The sequence below is a fragment of the Empidonax traillii genome, unplaced genomic scaffold, assembly GCF_003031625.1.
Source record: "Empidonax traillii isolate 1590-97213 ecotype Southwest subspecies unplaced genomic scaffold, ASM303162v1 scaffold1458:size105674, whole genome shotgun sequence".
Lineage (NCBI taxonomy): Eukaryota > Metazoa > Chordata > Aves > Passeriformes > Tyrannidae > Empidonax > Empidonax traillii.
Window position 1 is genome coordinate 76,722 of NW_020956651.1, and position 18,900 is coordinate 95,621.

Here is an 18,900-nt window from a genome sequence, read left to right on the forward strand (position 1 = left end):
GGTGTGCTCCATGGGGCTGGGACAGAGATGCCTCTGAGCACTGTGATCTGGAACTCTCTGCCTTCCTGATCTGCTTCTTGACTCTGTTTTTCCTTTCTTCTTCATTTTGCCATTTAGATTGTCAGACCCTGGGCTAAGTTATTTGTCTGCTTAGTCAGTTCTCAGAGCTATAAAATAAGTTTGCTTATCTATCTTGGGAACACAATAAACAGCAGGTGTCTGCAACATGTCCCATAATCTAGAGATAAGATGGTGTAGAACTGCATAGACTTATGCTGTTTTAAAATGTTTTTCAGGTTCTAAATGGCTTCTAAGAAGTTGGGATCTGAGTCTCATGGTAAGTGAAATTTGACATCCCTGTCTCTTCAATAGGATGAATCCTACTATTGCTGCTGACTAATGTCGTAGCCTAGACAGTCCATAGAAACTAATCTGTTTAGCCTCTGAGTAGTTTTTTTGTTAGAAATTAAGTGCCTTGGCTTCCTTCTTGCATAGGTGCTTGCTGATGCTGTGCCTGTTCTCTGGTTAAGCTGAAATTCAACCTATGACTGTTTCCTACTCCTTCATGGCAGAATAATACCTTCCGCTTCCCCCATATACTCCTTCAAAATCAAAGCTGAACTGCAGTTGTGATACTGATTTGATGTTTACCGAAGTGGACACTAGATCTAATTCCTTTCTATGGAAGTCATTTGAACAGCTGGATTGAAAGTGAAACTTTTAATATATCATAGAACTATGCTTGCTTTTTGCTTAGCAGTGAATTTTTTTTCCTAAATTGGACTAATCTGGTTCATCAGGCAAGTGAAGAAGAGAATATCATCTTCTACATTTGAGATGCATAGTGTCATGCAGATGTTTGGTATGAGTAAAAATTATTTGCCTGTGTATGTGCTTAAGGAATAATGTTTCTGTGGAACATTAAAGTTCAGTTAGTTGTATGTAATGTATCTCCTTCAAATCAGTAATCATTCAATGCAGTACTGAGAGGTTCACGTGGAATTTCTAACATAATTTTTCATACTATAGAAACTTCTGCTCTTAGAAACTCAGCCTTGATCTTGCTGACTAGTAAAGACACTGCTCAGAACTACAATTCAACCTGTCCTAAATATTTCTCCAAACAGTATAGTGTGGTAGAACATGCTTCTGGCTTCAAAATAACAAAATCCAAACACATGGTGCTGTAAGCTGGCTGCTTAACTTGTCTACTCTTTTGTGTACCCTCTGTTCCTAATGACACTGTCACTGTATTGTTTCTGAGGAGTAGTGGAACAGCTTCTGTCTTAAGAAATCAGCAGGGCAATTTTTTTCAGTTTTCTTCAGGGTTGTTAAGAAATAATTCCACCAAGTGAATTTTAGCTTGCTGTAAAGCATCTAGTCCAACAGCTACCTTCAGCTCAGTGTCTCTGGCAGTCTGAAATCAGTCAACATAGTTGATGCATCTTTTGTACTTATTGTTGAGCTGCTTATTGGAGGTTAGAGGACTGTTGTTGAATCACAGAATGGTTGAGGTTGGAAGAGACCTCTGGAGATGGTCATGTCCAAAGCCCCTGCTCAAGCAGAACCACCTAGAGCAGATTGCTCAGGACTGTGGTCAGATGGAAATGAAGATGGGAATATGAGGTATGGATGGAGCGGAAGGAACACTTCTGTTTTGGAGGGTATTCTTAGCATGCACCTATAACTATGCCTAAGCATGTAACTTCAAATGCTCTCATCATTAGAATAATTGGAAGTTCAAGCTTAAATTCCAGTAATTAGTACCATCTAGAAATGCAGCTCTCATCTGTTGCACAAAAAGTGTGGGTTATACCAAGTGCAGTATGTTAATATTGCTGTTGTATTCTCACTGTCTCTATACAACTTGAAAGCTTTTAACTCCAGTTTCTGATAATTATGTGTGTTTTGTGGGACCACAAAACCTAAGTTCTACTTGGTTTCAAAACTGTTCCCCATTTATAACTAGTAACTTGTTTTATCTGAAATGGTTCCATTTTTCTACCAAATTGGAGGACACTTCTATGAGTTGGCCAGCATATTATACTCAAGTGGAGAGAAATCTTACTCCCATAGTAGAAACTTGGACCAGGAATATCATATAGTACATGGTGTCAGAGATCAGACTGACGGGTACAGTTTTGCCAGGGCTATTCTCAGAACTTCCTCAATATGCTTTTAACTGCTAGAGGGATGAAGTGGCTAAGAGCGATATTAAATAACAGTTAAAAAACCCTTTAATTCCTTCACTTGAACATGTGACTATTTAACAGTGGCTTGCATAATACTTTCTATGCATAAGTTTTGCTCATTGCTTTAGAATTTGTCATTTAAAACAATTTGCACCCTTACCTATCAGTGTGTTCAAGCAGAAGCGTCATCTGTTTACAAAAATAAAAGGATTCTTGGCTTTCTGGATCGGATTTTAACTTCACTAGACTAGTACTGTTCTGATTGGGCTGGAACAAAGTGAATACTATGTGCATCAATGTTTTGCTTCAGAAAGACTTTTTACTATCAAATGCCCTAAAACACTTGGTGTGTTTCTTAATGTGTACTTGTGGGTTTTGTAGCAAAGTTGTATTCAAGATGAGGTTATAGCAGTAGTCATTATTAAAAAAATAAGCATACTGGGAAGAAACTAGGTGGGGTTTGCTATTTGTTTTTTGTTTTTTTTTTTTCCTGTACCAAAACAAAGAGTGTTGCTATGTAAATACCACAGTGTGTGTTTGTACCCTCTGTGGCTAGTATCTATTTCAGGCAAACAAGAAGTCTGTGCAAGAGGAGGTGTCTACCACTTAGTGTGTCAGTAGGTCTAATAAGACAAGTATTTGCAACACTAAGCAATTTGGGCTGTCAGATTGGTGCACAGAGGTAGTCCTGCTTCACTTGAATCAACCTGCTTAGAGCAGAACTTTTGCCAGTGGGACTAAGCAGGACATAGTAGCAGCAGTCACACCAGACTGAGCAGTCAATAGATCTGGTTGTCTCTGACCTGGCTATGATTTACCACTCTCAGTGCAAAGGTTGCCACAGTTTCTATTTCTACATAAGCAAATGCTTTGGCATATCCAGGTTCTCAAATTGCCAGTTCAAATACAATTTGGATTCCGTGTTGCAAATAGAGATTTTGGTGACCAGTGAGGCGCCATCTGGGTGCTGTGCTGTGCAGTGCTTGAATATGTTCTTCTCAGTAAGGATCAGTGAAAATACTATTATATTCTCCCTGGAGCACTTTTTCATTCTGATAGTGCAGGTAGGATGTAGGTTATTTGGCTTGATGGTTTCGAAGCTAGAGGAAATACCACTTTTGTCCAACAGGACTCTGGGACCAGCCAGTGTGGTGCATAGTATGAGAGTTCAAGTGATGATAGCACATAACGACAGGACCTGGAGGTCCTGGTCGATGGCAAGTTGAATGTGAGTCATCAGTGCCCTGGCAGCCAGAAGGTCCAACTGTGTCCTCGGGTGCATCGGGCAAAGCATCGCCAGCTAGTCAAAGGGAGGGGATTGTCCTGTTCTGCTCTGCACTGGTGCGGCCTCACCTCAAGTCCTGGGGCAGTTTTGAACTCCACAATATAAGAAAGATATAAAACTATTAGAGAGCGTCCAGAGGAGGGCAATGAAGATGGGGAAGGGCCTTGAGGGGAAGCCATGTCAGGAGCAGCTGAGGTTACTTGGTCTGTTCAGCCTGGAGGAGACTGAGGGGAGACCTCATTGCAGTTACAACTTCCTTGTGAGGGGAAGAGGGGGCAGGCACTGATCTCTTCTCTGTGGTGACCAGGGACAGGACCTAAGGGAATAGCCTGAAGTTGTGTCAGGGGAGGTTTAGGTTGGATATTAGGAAAACGTTCTTCACCCAGAGGGTGGTTGGGCAGTGGAACAGGCTCCCCAGGGCAGTAGTCACAGCCCCAAGCCTGGCAGAGTTCAAGAAGCATTTGGACAATGCTCTCAGGCACATGGTGTGCCTCTTGGGGATGGTCCTGTGCAGGGCCAGGATTTGTACTCAATGATTCTTGTGGGTCTCTTCCAACTCAGGATATTCTATGAACTTCAGATTATCAGGATGTTCCTGTTTTTGAAAGCTGCTCATCCTTTTGGAGCCTGTGACTGTCTTGTAGATGAGTCAATAGTGAAGGAACACAGTACCTAAACTGTCATATGAGTATGAAAATGAGTCAGATAAAAATGGCAAGTCACAGCTCACTGAGCAAGAGGTTAGACACTGAACACCATCTTAATGTTACCACTCATGTCTCTTTAGATCTGCATCACTCAAAACAAAGTTACAAATGAGTGCTAGAGGAATGCTTCTGATTGTTACACACAGCCGGAAACCTTGCTTGTAATTCCGAAAGCTTAGACCAGTGATCCAAGAAACTGAGTGCAATTTATATTGTATGTTTTCTAATACTTCTTCATGGCAGCTCAAGGAAAGCCAACCTATAGTCTGGCTACTTGGAGATGGTTGAGCTCTAAGTGATTCTGTCTCATGAGTTTGCAGGATGCCGGAAGAAAGAGTTTCATCCTAAAATACTTTTTAAATACCACATGTGAGTGATAGATATAAAGAACAGATGGAGGACCATGAAATAAGTCTGAGGCTTCTCATTGGAGTGATCACAAATCAGACAGATGATTGTTAGATTGCCTTGTTTCAAAAATCAGAATTGCTATGCTAAATAGTCTTGAGTTATTTCAATGTTTTGGTTCAAGTGGAGTGTCTACACTTTGGGCCACTTTGCCCTTGTGACCACTTCTGTACAAATGTGACTTCCTACTTGTATGCCAAAACTTGGATTTTAGTTTAGCTTAGCTGCTCTAAAGCTGGGGTTAAAGCCTGTTTTGAATATAACAAAAAAGATAGATTTTTCTAGAGACATAATGGAATACAGTGTTCAGGAGAGCTTCGGTTTCCAATTCTGTGGGAATAGTCTTGTCACAAGGGAAGCTAAAACATTGGGTATATTGACTTGAAAACCTGTTCAGTTGTTGGATTGTTGTGTGTTTGGGTTTTCTTTAGTAGTTATGAGCTAGAACATTACAAACAAACCAAAACAAAAACCTACCACCAAAAAACCAAAACTCAGGCAATGAAGTATAAACAGATTCAACTTCCTTTGTATTGAGTCACCTGGTATAGTTTGGCCAGCAGAGATAAATAGCTCCCAAATACAGAAATGTGAGTCTTAATTGAATGCATTAAACTTGTAAGTTTTTTTTATACAATTTCTGCTTTTGATCTTAGGTCCTTTCAGTTATCTTGATGATGTCCCATTTAAGATAGGAGACAAATTCAAAACCCCAGCAGAGGTTGGATTACCCATTGGTTTCAGCCTGCCTGATTCTTCTAAGCTTGTCAGAGAAGCCCAGGTAAGTGATGTGGTTTGCCTTTCTGCTCTCTTCCCCCTGGCCCCCAACATGTGGTGCTATAAACTGCAAGTAGTCACAGTTTGCACACATATTCAATGTTATTCTTGATGGTCTCATAGTGTCATTTTGTATGCCAGGCAGTAGTTGCAGTTAGAATGTATAGAAAGATAAAAATATGATAGGCTGTGCAAAAAGCTTCTACTTTTTAAAACACTTAATAACATTTATTTTACTGTATCTACTTCAAAAAAGCAGAGCATTTTTGTTGTGGTAGTTATAGGTCTAAATATTACCCTGACTAAATTTGAGTAGCATTTTTAAGAGGAAAAATGCTAAGAACTGATATACCCATGCTATGGCATGCTTGCAGAATCTTGTTTGAGGGTAACAAGTGTTTCTATGACCATATTTTGTGTTCTCACAATAGTGGGAGGAAGAAATAAATTTTTCTTGCTTTCTGTGCAGTTCTGAGTGGGAATTCTTTTCCAGCTGTAGGGCAAACAGGTTACAATTTGGTACATGGATGGTTTCTAGGTCTTTGAGGAGCATGTCTCTGTTATAATAAACTCATAGTAGTATAAAATCAATTGCTTTAGCGTATATGTTGAAAATCGAATCTCCAAATGCAGGTTGTGATACAAGAAGTCTAATTGAACTATTTTCTTGTTTGGATCAATGATTTTCCTTGGTCAGTCCAAAGTGATGATTGTTTTAATTTCAGTTGTGACAAATGCTTCCTTTTTTATCTTTTTTTTTTTTTTCTGCCCTGCAACTCATTCACTGGAGAGCTATCTCAGTTACCCCACATCATGGCTTTTTCATTATAACCATTAAATGATTACCTGATTGTCCTAATACACATATTTTCATTCAGTTAAGGTGGTGTGGGAGAGCTAAAGGAGACTAATGTCCTAGTGCTGGCTTCATTGTGCTTTCTCTATTTTCCTGCCAAGCTGACACTCAAGTATAGTATGCCAAATTGGACTGCAGCACCCTGCATAATAGGATGTGACTACATAGAGTATGCATCTTGCAGTGAAATTTGACTTTTTTTACAGCTGTAGTGAGAACTGTTAAAAAAAATAAAGTGCAGGGAAGCAAAATTGCCCAAAGCCATTTTTATATAAATACCCTCCTTTTTTAATATAAAAAAAGTATTTGGTCAGTTTTGGTCTGTGTATATAACTATATACACACACGCACACACACACAAAAACCCCCTGATAGCTCTGCTCAGACAGCAAAGAATGTGTAATGAGTAGTGCTCAGCACTTCTGCCAGTGATTTGTTTTTCAAAATTGCCTTGCTGATAAATTGAGTATCACATTTCTTGAAGTCTTAGAGCTAAGGGAATGGAAAACTTTTATGCAGCTGAGACAACAGGTCTCCAGGATCCCACTGGAGCCTGCTATAAGATAGGAACACATAGTGAGTCCCAGAAAAGCTTAGTAGAGGCCTAGCAAGCCTTGCTGGTTTGTTGCTCTTTAGAGATAGGAATTTGTATGACTTAGCGGTCCCATGGTAAGAGCACTCCTGTTTGGTTATGTGCCATTATCCCGGCAAGGGTATTTTATGACTTCTTGTGAATCACAGGTAGGTAATGCCCTGGACTTAGGTTGTAGCCTGTGTTCTCTGAACATTTTGTGGTTATTTAAAGAGCATTTGAGGCTGTTCATTCTTATTAAGATATTAAAGCTTTAAATAGATTTTGTCTGTTCAGAATTTTGTCCTCTCAACCAGGCTACTACTGTGACCAGTAAACTGGTAGTGAGTAGCTTACAAATGGCTTCCTGTGCTAACCTGTCCCTGAAGGAGCTGATGTTAAATGAGAAAAGCTTGTGAGATCCTGTCATGCCAGTAACTGCAGCAAATTTTGCTACTGCAGGTAGTTGCCATCATCACTGTAGCCAGTATAACCCCTTTGGCTGGTGAGCCACCGGCACTGGAGTAAGAATACCAATACCTCTTTAACTAGTGGGTATAAAACTATAATATCAAGTCCCTTAGAAATATTTTAGGGGGAACTGAGTAATATTGTATTGTTCTTTGGATGCAAAAATACTCTGCTGTAGTCTTGAATGACTTGTGGAACTTGTGGACAGGAGGTAGTTCAGTGGTGCCAAATCTGGGTATGATTGTCTATCTAGTAGACTTGCCCTTGCTATATCTGCAGTCTTGGGGGGAGAAGGTGGGAGGGCTGTGAAACTGATCTTGGAATGATCAGTAGCTCTACAGCAAAACTAAATGTAGGAAGGAGGCAAAATATGATATTCTAATCCAGACTATAGACAGGTTTTGGTGCTAGAGACTAAAGGAACTCCTTCTGAGGTCTTTTATGTTTTGCCAGTCTGTAAACCTACAGACAAGATATGCTGGGAAAAATTGATGCCTGTCCATGGTGTAGTGGGTTGAGCCTGGCCAGATGCCAGGTACCCACTAAAGCCGCTCTCTCACTCTCCCTCTGCAACTCGACAGAAGAGAGAGAAAAAAACCAGCTAAGGATTCATGAGTAAAGAGCTGGGAGAGCTCAGTTACTGATTACCTTCACTGGCAAAACAGACTGAAAGTGGGGATAGTACTTATATTTATTACTGACAGGATCAGAGCAAAAGAGTGAGAAATAGTCTTAAAAACACCTTCCCCCCCACCCCTCCTTCCTTCCATGTTTTCTGTCCTCACCCCCAGCAGTGCAGGGGGACAGGAATGGGAGTTATGGTCAGTTGTTGTTTCTGCCGCTGCTCAGGGAGAGGAGTTGGAATCCTTCCCTGCTCCCATGGGATCCCTTCCACGGGAGACAGTCCTTGATGGACCTCTCCAGTGTGAGCCCATCCCTCAGGCAGCAGCTCTTCCCAAACTGCTGTCCCATGGATCACTCCTCCGTGGAGTCAGTCCTTCACGGATGAGCTGTACTGGTGTGGGTCCCCCACAGGGGCCACAGGTCCTACCCAGGAAAAACCTGCTCCAGTGTGGGCTTGCCTCTCCACAGGCTGCAGGTCTCCAGCAGGACCCTGCTCCATCTTGGGCCTCCCACAGGGTCATAGCCTCCTTCCTGCATCCACCTGCTCCAGCACGGGAGCCTCCATGGGCTGCAGGTGGGTCTCTGCACCCCAATGGTTCTCCATGGGCTGTAGGGGCACAGCTGCTTCACCATGGTCTTCATCACGGGCTGCAGGGGCCACAGCTCTGGCACCTGGAGCACCTCCTCCCCCTCCTTCTGCACTGACCTTGGTGTCTACATTGTTGTTCTCATGTTCTCACTCTGCTCTTCCCTGTCTGGAATTCCTTCTGCATCTCATCCTTCTGTTCGTAAATGTTATCCCAGAGGTATTACTGTCACTCCTGATTGGCTTGGCCTTGGCCAGCAGCAGGGAGTCTGTCCTGGAGCCATCTGGCATTGGCTCCACGGGACAGGGGGAGCTTCTTGCAGCTTCTAAGAGAAACCACCCCTGTAGCCCCCCCTTGCCAAAACCCAGCCACAGAAACCCACTACACATGGTAATTCATGTAGCTCTTATTCTGTGTTACTTATGTTGCTGTTAGAAGTAGTGGCTATGATCCTTATAATTTATCTTTTTTCTCCTTTCCTTTCCCCTTCACCCCTGGCCAGTATGACTTCTCACTGGAAAGGAAAACAATCAAATGGGCTGAAGATATAAAAAAAATTGAAACTGCACAGAGAGAAGCTGAACACAAGGCAGAAGAAGTGCTAGCAAACTCAAAAGCGGTTCCAGAGGACATCACCAAATTGGGGTTCTCAGAGGGACCTTGCCCTAAAGTCATGCCTCCTCCTATTAACCCCATCCTTGCTAGCCTGCAGCACAATAATATTCTTACTCCCACACCAGCCAACAGCAGTGCTGTGAAGCAAAAGGTTCTCAGTCCACCTCATCCAAAAGCAGACTTCAACCCAGCTGATTTTGAATGTGAAGAAGACCCTTTTGACAAACTGGAATTAAAAACTATCAATGATAAGGAGGAATTAAAAAATATTCTTGAAATTCACGTTGGTACTACTGGGCCAATTGTTGCCCAGCTATTAGATAATACTTTGCCCAAAGGAGAGTCCGTGTTGCAAGATGAGAAAGTCCTGACATCCATAGAAAGGGCTACGCTGGACTTCAAACCCCTTCACAAACCCAATGGCTTTATCACTTTACCGCAGTTGGGAAACTGTGAAAAGATGTCCTTGTCTACCAAAGTGTCCCTGTCCCCTATCACTTCAGTGAGCAACATCAAATCCCTGTCCTTTCCTAAACTTGACTCTGATGAGAGTGATCAAAAATCATCAAAGCTCATGAGCACTTTCCACAACACTACCTGTCTCTGCAACGGTGCTTTGCTCAGTTCTTTGCAGACCTGCACTGAGAGTAAAGCCAATGAACTGAATGGACACCATCTGGTTGGTCTTTCTGCTCTAAAGGAGGACAGTGGCATGGAGACATCAACATTATCCTCTTCATCCAGGCTGCCTTCCCTGGCTGCATCAACAGTTTGTACAGAAGAACCATCTCAAAGCACAGCAACTATGGTAAACATGCAGTGGATTAGAATTGGGGTTGCTGGGGAGATATGGAGGTGCAGAGGCAGATGTTGCTTCTAAAATGTCCTGTGGTTTTAGGTTCATTTAATGTGGGAGAGTGTCGTGGTTTTGACCCTGGTCAGATTTCAAATTCCCACCAAAAGCTACTACAGCACTGAAATCACCCTCCCTCTGACGCTTGGCAGAGGAGAGGAAAGAAAAATAGCTGAGAAATTCTTTAGTAGAGATAAGAACTGGGAGACTCTTACTAACTAATTTTCATGGGCAAAACAGATTCAAAGGGGATAGAATTTAAATTTATTGCTAACAAGATAAAACTAAGAGAGTGAGAAATAAACCAGTCTTAAATAAACACCTTCCCCCCCTCCTCTTTCTTCCAAGTTCTTCTTCCTCCCCCCAGCAGTGCAGGGGGACGGGGAAGAGGGTTCAGTTGTTGTTTGAGTCCATCCTTCGGCAGCAGCTCTTCCCAATCTGCTCTCCTGTGGGTTACTCCTCTATGGGCTGCAAGGGGACAACTTGCTTCACCATGGTCTTCACCATGGATTACAGGGGGGTCACATCTCTGAGTCCTTTCCCTGTTCTCGTGGGGGTCCCTCTCACAGGAGACAGTCCTTGATAGACCTCTCTGATGTGAGTCCATCCCTCGGGCAACAGTTCTTTCTAAACTGCTGTCCCTTGGGTCACTCTTCCATAGGGTACAGTCCTTTACAGATAAGCTGCACAGATGTGAGTCCCTTACCAGGGTCACAAGTCCTACCCGGGACTACTTGCTCCAGCATGGCTGTTTCTTTCTTCATGGGCCACAGGTCTCCAGCAGGACTCTGCTCCATCTTAGGTCTCCCACAGGGTCACAGCCTCCTTTATGCACCCACCAGTTCCAGCATAGGCTCCTCCATGAGCTGCAGGGGGGTCTCCGCACTCCAATAGTCTTCCACAGGCAGCAGGGGTCTTGGCTCTCAGTCTTTCCTCTGCTGGAGGGGGAGAGGGAGGCCCCCTGGGCCCCTCCTCCCCCCTCCTGGAGCTCTGACCTCAGAGTCTGCTTGTTATCCCATGTTCTCCTCCGCTCTTCTCCGGGCTGGAATTTCTTCTGCGCAACAAACTTTCTCTTCCTGTGTTCTTAAATATGTTATCACAGAAGCGTTATATCATTACTTCTAATTGGCTCAGCCTTAGCCAGCAACAGGAAAGTCTTTCCTGGATCTGGCTATCATTGGCTCTTTTCATAGGACAGTGAAACTTCTAGCAGCTTCTAACTGAAATCATCCCTATGGCCTCTCTACTACTAAAAATCCAGCCACTTGAACCCACAACAGAGAGATGTGTAGATCATATGTGGTAGTTCCTCTTCATTTATGTTGCAAATTGATCAGTTAAACAGGTCTTCATGTTGGCAGTTCTGAACCTCAGATTATTACTCTGCAAATTCCCCCATATCTGATATTTTTAAACCAATTCTGGTGACTTTCAGCTTTTTGGTACTTGTTCATAGTTGCACACTATTGAGATAAGCATATGAGATCTTTGTACAGTCCAGCGTTTTGTCTTATCCAACTAAGATCTATAAGATTCTGAACTGGTTTTGAATTAAATATCTACTAGATTTTTTTCCTTGGTTTGCTTATATGTTTGCTGGAAATAATGGGAAATGCAGGCTTTTCAAGGAATAGAAGCAATCACAGATTAAAGAAACACATGTGCTGTGTCATTCAGGGGAGAAAAAGTGCTTGCAATTGACCTGGAGTGAAAGAATTGTCTTGGGTTTTTTGTGTGTATGGGTTTTGTTGTTGTTGTTTTTTTAACATTTAAGTTATTTATTTTCTTCCTGAGATACTTTTAAAATATAACCTTTTAAAAGGATGAAAATGATGATGGTCTGAAACCTGGTATTTATCCTCTTCCTTGTAAAGGAGGGAGGAAGGATTGCTTTGTGGATACCAAAGGCAGCCTTGAGGATCATCTTGGATCACTAATGTTACAGTTGGTTGCTGTACAGCTCTGAGACAGGAGTTTGATGGTTCATTGTCTCAGACTTGTAGCGAGTTCCAAAATTACTTTGAAGACACTTAACTTCATGCCATTTATTGTCTTTGTGAATAAGAGCAGAAATTTGAGTAAGTGTTGTGGTTTAACCCTAGCCAGTAGCCAAGCCCCACACAGCTGTTTGCTCACTCCCCTATCAGTGGGATCAGGGAGAGAATCAGAAGGGTACAAGTTAGACAACTCATGGGTTGAGATAAAGACGGTTTAATAGGGAAAGCAAAAACTGTGCACACAAGCAAAGCAAAGCAAGGAATTCATTTGCTAGTTCCCAGAGGCAGGCAGGTGTTCAGTCATTTCCAGGAAAGCAGGGTTCCATCACACATAACAATTATTTGGGAATACAAATGCCATAACTCCACGTCCCCCTCCTTTCCTCCTTCTTCCCCTGTCTTTATACACTGAGCATGATGCCATATGGTATAGAATATCCCTTTGGTCAGTTGGGGTCAGATGTCAGAGCTGTGTCTCCTACCAACTTCTCGTGCACCCCAGCCTAATCACTGGCAGAGCAGTATAAGAAGCAGAAATGGCCTTGATGCTGTGCAAATGCTGCTCAGCAATAAAAAAAAAAAATCTATGTTATCAACACTGTTTCCAGTATACAGCCCCACACTACATACTGTGAAGAAAGCTAACTATATCCTAGCAAAAACCAGCACATCAGTAAGCTTGTGGATAATTTTTTTCCCCAAAGAACCTAAGATCTGGATACCAATACTCATGAAGCCTAGTAAAAGCTGTATAGTCAAATCCTCTAGCTTGCTCTAAAATAACCTGATTGCTTCTGTATGGCGGAATGATTTACAGACTCCTGGCTTGATGGACAGAAATCACTTTATTGCTAATGATCCAGGGTTTTTATCTCATTCACTTTCAACTGGGAGTGGTTAAGCAAATTAAGGCAGAACACAGCTGCAAGCCACACATCAATCACTCTCATAGGCCGGCCGGCCACACAGACACCACACAGACACCACACACAAAGACCTTGGAGTTTCAAGTTGCCCTACACTCCCCGCTGTGAGCTCAGCTCCATCCCTGGACAGTAAATCAAGGCTTTAGATAAACAATACAAGATCATCTAGACATTTCCCAGGCCTTCATTTTCTTGTTCTCATGCTTGGCTTGCTACACTTCTATCCAATATAAGTGCTGCTTCAGTGATTCTGTGGCCTTACTGACATACTGTAGGTATGTACTCTGAAAGAAGTGACACAGCTGCTCTCCTGTTGCTCTCGTCTCCTTTTAGACTTAGGTAAATGCATTATTAATTGTGAATTACAGTATTCTGACAACTCATGTTTGTCAGAGCACAGCAGAACAGTTGTTTATTGATGACTAGAACAAATTTAATACAGTAAACTTTGGCAGAAGCAGCAGTGTGCTGAGCAACTGCTCACTACTACTGCTACAGATCACAGGTTTGAGAGGTGATTGTATGTAGCTCAGAGGTGAAATCTTGAAGTATGACACATCTCTGAGGACTAACATGAAAGATCACTCACAACTAGATAGATGGGCATTCAGATGATCACATTTTCACTCTAACTATTCACATCTCTATGCTGCATTAAAACTTATTAAAGACCAAGAGGGGAGGTATATTCTCAAGAATACTGTAAGGAAAGATACAAACCAATAAACAAACAAAAAATAGTCTTATTAAGAGAAATAATAAAGATCTTCCTTTGAAACTGTTTTTACTTTGAAAGTAGCAAACCAAGAAATAGGTATGCCAACAGAACTAGTTCTTTCTGTTTAAATTCCAAGACTTCAGAATGTACTTGTTTCATATTACCACAATATGGTCCCAGTGGCTGGAAAAGGACAGCTGAGTTGCAAGAAATTGAATCACAGGAAGGTTGGAAAAGACCTCTCAGCTTGAGTCCAACCTTTGACTGATCACCACCTTGTCAAGCAGACCAGAACACTGAGTGCCACATCCAGTCGTTTCTTGAACATGATTTGATTTGAAGTAGATGTAACAAAATTTTGAAATTGAAATTGTTTGAAATTGAAGTAAATGTAACAAAATTCCTCAGAATGTGAAAATGATAGAAGGAAGTCACAGTCAGTCCTCTGAGTGGGAGCAGAAGGGTCATGCATCTCTTCAAGGTTACACAACAATATGCCTGTCCTTTTTAGAAAGCCTTGGGACAATTATATATCCCTGTGTATTCCACAGTGGTTTTTATATAGAAATTTTTTTCTCACAAGATGGGGTAGTTTTAATCTAGGCCTTCCTTGGTTACCAGTTTGTAACCAAGGAAGGGGCAGTGTTCCCAGTATTCCATATGATTTTTACGTAAATCGTGGTATAAATAAGAAGGGAGGAGAGACCTTCGCTCTTCTTCTCTTCCGGCGAGGTTCGGGAACCTTGCGTTGGTCTCGCAGGCTGAGGCCTGCAGCATCCACTGGCCTGCCACGTGGAGGCTTGGGGAGTGCTGGCCGTGTCTGCCAATCCTGCTTTCTAAGGGACGTGGTGAGATTTGTTTTACTAGTTATTTTACTAGTTCTCGGGTTTGATTGCGCATATCTATTCCGTGTCCCTTTTTGTTTCCTTTTGTCCCTTTTTCCCCTTTCCCTATCCCTTCGGGGGGTGTTTGGGTTCCCGTTTGCTGTGTACATAGCATCTTAACTGTAGTATACATAAAATATATTTTTTATATAACTAGCTTTTTTTTCCAGGTTCTTCAATTTGCATAGTTTTTTTTCCTTTGCCCTGGGGGAAGAAGGAAGGGGGAAGGGGGGGGAGGCTGCTACTGGGCTTTGGGCATTTGGCAAGGAGCCAAGTCCGAACCATCACACAAGACTAGAAATTTTAACTTTGGATTTGGAGTTAGCACTGGAGTTTATGCTTTACCAGTGAATTGGATCTAGGGTTCTTTGGATGAAATAAACTTGTGATTTCTCTGAGACTGCACTGATTCTGTTCTGGGCGGTCCCCTCAGAGTGTTTTTGGTGGGGGTTTTTTGGTTGGTTGGTTTTGTTTGGTTTTTTTTGTTTTTTTGAAGCTCACTTGTTTGCTTTTTGCAGCTTTGGCAGAGTGGAGAAAAGACTAGTGAAGTCAACAGGTTGGAATTAAACAAAGCTGATCAGATACCTGATTAGTATGAAGCATTTAAAGAAATCTAGTTGCAGGAGAATGGGGTACAAAAATATATATTGCTGCAGTAGCATGATGCATGCAGGCACACCAACTGCAGACAGGGCTCCCAGCCTCTGTATGAAGTTCCTAAAAGTAAGCACAGTGTGCAAGCACATACTGAAAGCAATGCACATTTGCTTCTTGAAGGGCACTGAAATGCAAGTTTGAGATGTAAGGGGGCATGGCTGCTAAATGACCAGTCCTGGCTTTGTCCCCTGCAATTCCTTTATGTGTTTCCCTCCTCTGTTGGAAGTCACTGACCACAAGCACAGGTTGTCAGGCTCAAGTACACTGAGGAAGAGGAGTTGGTCCTGGACTCTTGAATCTTTGGTGTCAGAAGCAGTTTTGGTCTTCCTGGCTGCAGCACTGACAACAGAGCATCATCCTTCAGTTTGATAACGAGCTGATTTCAGGGCTACTCCAGAACCCCATTTCACTGTATCTCATATTCTTTTTGTTTTGGCAAAAGAGCCTGGAGGAAAGGAGGTGTGTGAAGAGCTTTGAACCATGAAGAGAGGTTCTTGCATACACCAGTCCATCAGACCAAACATAATTTCTTGGGCTTTGTGTCCTAGAAGATAAATTCTTACCCTGGAGATGAAAATGGGAAGAAATACAGAACAAGGCCTTCTTCCCCCCCCCTTCCTTTTCCTCCCTCCCTCAATAGATGGAATTTACCAAAATCCTAACATATATTCTCAAAATTGTTTTTCTATACATAGTTTTTTGTTGTGGTTTTTTTTTTGTTTGTTTGCTTTTTCTTAGTTTGGGCCCAAAGAAGGCTTTTCTGAAAGAAGTGGAAAAGCTTTCAAGCTTCTATATTGGCTTAAAAAGGTATTAAGAAAAGGCAATAAACAGAAGCTCTTAGTCCAAAGTAATTTCTTGCAGTCTAATTTGATTTAAAATGCAGGAAGACTTTTAAATGGATGAATTGAAAAGGGAAAAGTTCTGACTTGACACTGCTGTTATCTTGGGCAAAGTAGTATAAAATGATGGATTGGTTCTGCCCTCTGGCAGCCTGGTTCTGCAGAAATGGAGCAGGTGTACAGCAAGGAATATTACCCAGCCTTGTTGGTGTACTGAGAATGGGACTAAGTGTTGGGCATTGGTAGAAAAATCACATGCTCTTTTTAGCCAGTGTGCCACGTTGCTCATATATGGTGGTGGTGTGGATAAGTGATTTAGGTCACTTAAAGAATATGATCTAAAGTATTAGCAAAAGTGGTTTTAATATGAATTTTCTAAAAGTGCAACTTAAAGTTTGATGGCAAGTTTCACTCTATTACTTATTACATGGTGTCGTGGGTTTGCCGACCAGCCCCCCTGGGGCTGAAAATAGTTTTTCCAGGTGAATTTCCGGAGCAAAGCTAATCAAAAGTTTTAGTAATGCCTCTGCCAATTACATATTTAAGAAAACAGAAGAGAAGATTTGTGGTACAGAAGAAATTAGGAGCCATGTAGGGGGAGGTGGAAGGCCCCAGGTGTGGGCCAGGCCTCCTTCCTCCCCCCAACCCTGGGCTGGGGGCAGGTGTGGCACTGAAGCCCCTCTAGCCGAGACATGTAACAGAGTGGAGAAAAAAACTCTAGAGAAAAAAACTGCTGCAGAAGGAATTCCAGGCACAGAGCGCAGCCTCCAATGTCAAAGCTGGCAGCCGGAGGAGAGAGAAGAGTGAATGCAGGTGAATGCATATGAGTGCACAAGAAGGCTGTGACCCTATAAAACCTAAGATGAAACAGAGTCTTGCTGGAGACCTGTGGTCCACAGAGAGAGAGACCTATGCTGGAGCAAGTCGTCCTGGGTAGGACTTGTGATCCCAGTGAGGGATCCATGCTGGTGCAGCTGAATTTGTGACCCTAAGGGACAGCAGAGAATGGAATAACTGTTGCCCAAAGGTGGACTCACGCTAGAGAGGTCCATCAAGGACTGTCTCTCAGGAGGAGGGACCCCACAAGAAACAGGGGTGGACTCAAAAGCCATTATCTCCTGTAACTGTGGTGAAGACCATGCTAAGGCAAGTGTCCCCTTGCAGTCCATGGAGGACCCCACAGGGCCTGGGTAACCCCCAGCCTCTGGTCTTAGCCCAGGGGTGGGTAGGCCCAGCCCTGAGGTCAACATAGAAGAGAGTGAGAGACAGTTCCAGCTGCGACGAGTCAGAGCTGTCATCCTAGAGATAATAGAGGAGGAACTTTTGAGTACTGCAAAATTGTTTGGAAGACCTGTGGCTCTGGAAGTGGAGAGGAGACTACTTCTCCTCCTGAACTGATACAAAGGGGGGAGGGGTATTTCTATAAATACAAAGCACTTTTGCCTAGTTAGAATTGTTGTATATATAGTTCTTTAGTTTTTATCTTGATAAGTAATAAATCCTAATATTATTCTCCCCACATCAGATCTCTTTTGTCTGCATAAACCTTCTCTCAACTTCTAGCAATTGTGTGTGGGGTGAGAGAAAAAATTGTCCCAAAGCAAACCCACGACACATGGATGAAACATATGAAGAAAAATTGAGTTAGAATTGAGCTAGAATGATTTACACAGAGACCAAAAATGCAAAAGGGTAATGGAAACCCTTCCATTGAGTCACGAAGTTCAGAGTGGACCTCCTTGCTTTCTAAGCTCCTGACAGAGCTTAGGTGCGACTAGGTCCAATTTTAGTATCAGATGACAGTTTATGTCTAATGGAATTAGCTACATGGATTTCATTAGTATTAATTCAGCATGCTATCAGTCACTGATCAGTCAAGGATCTGTTGTGAATTAAAGGGTCTCTCCACCTCAGGTAAGGAATCTCAAAATTTGAGAGACATCCCATCTCAAGGGGAGATTCATAGAATCATAGAATCATAGAATCATAGAATAGATTGGGTTGGAAAAGACCTCCAAGATCATCAAGTCCAACCCCTGATCCAACTCCAATTACTACAGCATGGCACTAAGGGCCACATCCAATCTCTGCTTAAAAACCTCCAGGGATGGTGAATCCACCACCTCTCTGGGTAGGTTGTTCCAATGCCTGATTACCCTCTCTGTAAAGAATTTCTTCCTAACATCTAACCTAAACCTCCCCTGGCAGAGTTTGAGCCCATGTCCCCTTGTCCTATTGTTGGTTGCCTGGGAGAAGAGACCAACCCCCACCTGGCTAGAACCTCCCTTCAGGTAGTTGAAGAGAGTGATGAGGTCACCTCTAAGCCTTCTCTTCTTCTCCAGACTAAACAACCCCAGCTCCCTCAGCCTCTCCTCATAGGACTTGTGCTCAAGTCCCTTCACCAGCCTCGTTGCTCTCCTCTGGACCCGCTCCAGCACCACAATATCCTTCCTGAACTGAGGGGCCCAGAGCTGAACACAATAGTCAAGGTGTGGCCTCACCAATGCAGAGTACAGGGGAAGGATCACTTCCCTGCTCCTGCTGGCCACACTGTTCTTGATGCAGGCCAGGATGCCATTGGCCTTCTTGGCCATCTGGACACACTGCTGGCTCATGTTCAGCCTCCTGGCGATCAGCACCCCCAGGTCCCCTTCTGCCTGGCTGCTCTCCAGCCACTCTGTGCCCAGCCTGTAGCGCTGCATGGGGTTGTTGTGGCCAAAGTGCAGGACCTGGCACTTGGCCTTGTTGAACTTCATTCCATTGGAGTCAGCCCATCTCTCCAGTCTATCCAGATCCCTCTGCAGAGCCCTCCTGCCTTCTGGCAGGTCGACACTCCCTCCCAACTTGGTGTCATCTGCAAATTTGCTGATGATGGACTCAATCCCCTCATCCAAATCATCGATAAAGATGTTAAAAAGGACTGGGCCCAGCAC

At 43.0% G+C, this 18,900-nt stretch overlaps 1 protein-coding gene across 1 annotated transcript in view; it reads left to right on the top strand.

Annotated features, from left to right (window-relative positions):
• The first annotated feature begins 303 nt into the window (after positions 1-303).
• The window catches only part of LOC114070178 (ubiquitin-associated protein 1-like), a 26,095-nt gene continuing 7,498 nt past the window's right edge, over positions 304-18,900 (top strand). The window contains exons 1-3 of the mRNA XM_027907422.1: positions 304-337; positions 5,249-5,373; positions 8,981-9,901. Of these exons, the coding sequence (XP_027763223.1) occupies positions 304-337; positions 5,249-5,373; positions 8,981-9,901 (1,080 nt within the window). The remainder of the gene's footprint in view (positions 338-5,248; positions 5,374-8,980; positions 9,902-18,900) is intronic.